Genomic DNA, 2,500 nt, shown 5'->3' with positions numbered 1-2,500 from the left:
CACACTGCGCTAAAGAGCGCAACATTGATCCGCTTTAATGCTCCGTCAATCATAAACGCGCCGCTTCTGAATGTCTGGACGCTGCTCCGCCACAGAACTGAATGACCTCTGACCTCTGACCTGTGGAGTTCGGGGGTTTATTTACCTGTGTGCGAGATTTCTGCGCAGTTTTCTTCGTCCATAGGGAATGTTGATGAAGCTAAGCTTCGTTTAGCTCCGTGCGTGACGTCACATCCGGTCTGAGATATTTAAAATAAAAGAGCCGCGATGTGCGATGACAAATATCTGTTTACAGTCTATGCAAAAACCGCAACACAACGTAAGATTAATAGATTAGAATACAAAAAAAAAATTTTGTTTCGAAACTGTTAAAACGTTTAATGTGTGTGTAGTTATAATTTATATTTGTGTATTGTTTTATATACTTTCTTATGTCTTTTTAATTGTGAAGAATTTTGTGAGCAACAAAGTTGTTAATAAATTTATTTTAATTTTAATATAAGTAAATTAAGAAAGAAACGAATGAGATTTATATATATATAAGAATGTGTGTGTGTGGGGGAGCTATAGTGGCATCTAGTGATTTTATTTATTTCTCTCACTGCCTTTAAACACATTCGCTCTGTTAAATAATATATATGTATAATATAATTATAATTATATTATTTGATATAGCTTTATAGCCTGTGTTTATAAGCTTCTTATAAATTAATGAGCATACATGTTGACGTATATTACAGCAGCGGAAGAGCGCCCTCTAGTGCTGCGCATGCGCGACTGCAGCGTCACACACCAACGACACACTAAACACTTCACAGCTTTATTTCGCCATCAGTGTGAGTTTACCCGACTGACTTTAGTGCAGACACACACAAACGCGTTTGCGTTACTTCTACGATAAACCATATTAAATGATTAAATGTAAATATTCTGCGCTTCATGATTCTGACCAGCAGGCGGCAGTGACGCGCCAACAGCGCTTCCGGCGGGACTCTCCGAGGAATCATGGGTAATGGAGTTTTTTTTTTTTTTTTTAAAGATGAGGATTTAACCTATATGTCGTTTTTCTAATATTTGTATTATTTTATATAGTAATAAACGTGTATAACATATTTTTTTAAATTCACAGTATGTCAATCTAATAATAACTATCTATAAAAACAATGCCTATTGGTAGAAATTATCAGATCAAATTTCATGTGTAATGATTGTAGTTTCCGATGTGGCCTTTACACGTCCCATTTAACCGTAATGGACGACGCGTACAGAACTCTGGTTGTCTGTACTTTTATTCTCTGCAGCGATGATGTTCTGAGGAATACATTAAAATCTATTATATTGGTTGAATACACTGCAGACATAAACCACCGCAGTGTCGGCCATTTTCCGCTGAACTACGGTAAGCACGCAAGGACAAAATGACGAATGTCTGCAATGCTAGAACCACTAGGGGGCAGTAAAACACCATATGATTCATTTTAACCTCTAATTTCATGTAATCTAATTTCACACACACAACACAATAAATACATTTAGAATTCATTTTCTTTTTAACTGTTACATACGAAAGTATTTTAAAAACAAAATTTGGTCTGTAGTGACTTATCTTTTCACATTTGTTGAATTTTAATCTTCTGTTTATATATATATATATATAATATGCGCTTGTGTGCCCAGGGGAAAATCTGTACTATTAAATGCATTAAAATGTACTTGAGTATCTTTTTAGTACAATACAAATATCCTATAATGCATTTTTAATACATTTAATAGTGCGTGTTTTTCCCCTGGGTGGTTTGGATATTCAGTGTTCTTAATAATGTCAGGACGTCCTAACCAATTTCCAAATACTTTTCTAATTATTTTCTGTAATCTCACAGTAGTTTTGTGAGCGTTAAAGGACTTATATTGTGTAAAGTCTGGCGCTTGTTTCCGGTTTCCGGCTTCACACGCAACGATCATCATCATGGCTCCCGGAGGGAAGATCAACAGACCCAAAACCGTGAGTTTATACACTTGTGTGTGTGTGTGTGTGTGTGTGTGTGTGTGTGTGTGTGTGTGTGTGTGTGTGTGTGTGTGTGTGTGTGTGTGTGTGTTTCTGTCTTATTATGTGCTGATTATAAAGCGGAATGATGAGCACGTGCTCCTCCTGGGGTTATTATGGGCTGCTTCACGCTCATCCCAGAACACGTGAATAAACAACAGAGGGAAGACAAACTAATGTCCAACTCATGAAGAAATAAACCATTTATGCATCAGCAACTAATGAATTATATTAATTATCAGTTAAATGTGTAATACATTTATTCGGTGTAAATTAATGTGTTAATTACCACAATGGGTCGAAGCAATGGATTTTATCTTCCAGGTGTCTGCTTTAATTAATCATTAGCCAACGATTTGCAAAGGTATGATTATGTTTTGAGGTTACAGCATTCTACAGTGCAGTTAGAGCCTAACTGTATGTGTGCCAATCTGCCATCTAGAGGTGTTCGCATGT

General features: G+C 36.3%; 2 protein-coding genes across 2 annotated transcripts in view; one reads left to right on the top strand and one right to left on the bottom strand.

Moving 5' to 3' along the window:
• Nucleotides 1–256, bottom strand: part of si:zfos-932h1.3 (zinc finger protein 835) — an 11,796-nt gene extending 11,540 nt beyond the window's left edge. The window contains exon 1 of the mRNA XM_067428103.1: nucleotides 146–256. Within this exon, the coding sequence (XP_067284204.1) occupies nucleotides 146–182 (37 nt within the window). The 5' untranslated portion in view covers nucleotides 183–256. The remainder of the gene's footprint in view (nucleotides 1–145) is intronic.
• Nucleotides 257–1,747: 1,491 nt separating this feature from the next.
• c20h11orf98 (chromosome 20 C11orf98 homolog) overlaps nucleotides 1,748–2,500 on the top strand; it is a 6,834-nt gene continuing 6,081 nt past the window's right edge. Inside the window, exon 1 of the mRNA XM_067427145.1 lies at nucleotides 1,748–2,002. Coding sequence (XP_067283246.1) covers nucleotides 1,967–2,002 — 36 coding nt within the window. The 5' untranslated portion in view covers nucleotides 1,748–1,966. The remainder of the gene's footprint in view (nucleotides 2,003–2,500) is intronic.

The sequence above is a fragment of the Pseudorasbora parva genome, chromosome 20 (assembly GCF_024679245.1).
Source record: "Pseudorasbora parva isolate DD20220531a chromosome 20, ASM2467924v1, whole genome shotgun sequence".
NCBI lineage: Eukaryota > Metazoa > Chordata > Actinopteri > Cypriniformes > Gobionidae > Pseudorasbora > Pseudorasbora parva.
Note: the sequence above shows the minus strand (reverse complement) of the source record. Positions and strands in the feature narration are given on the sequence as shown.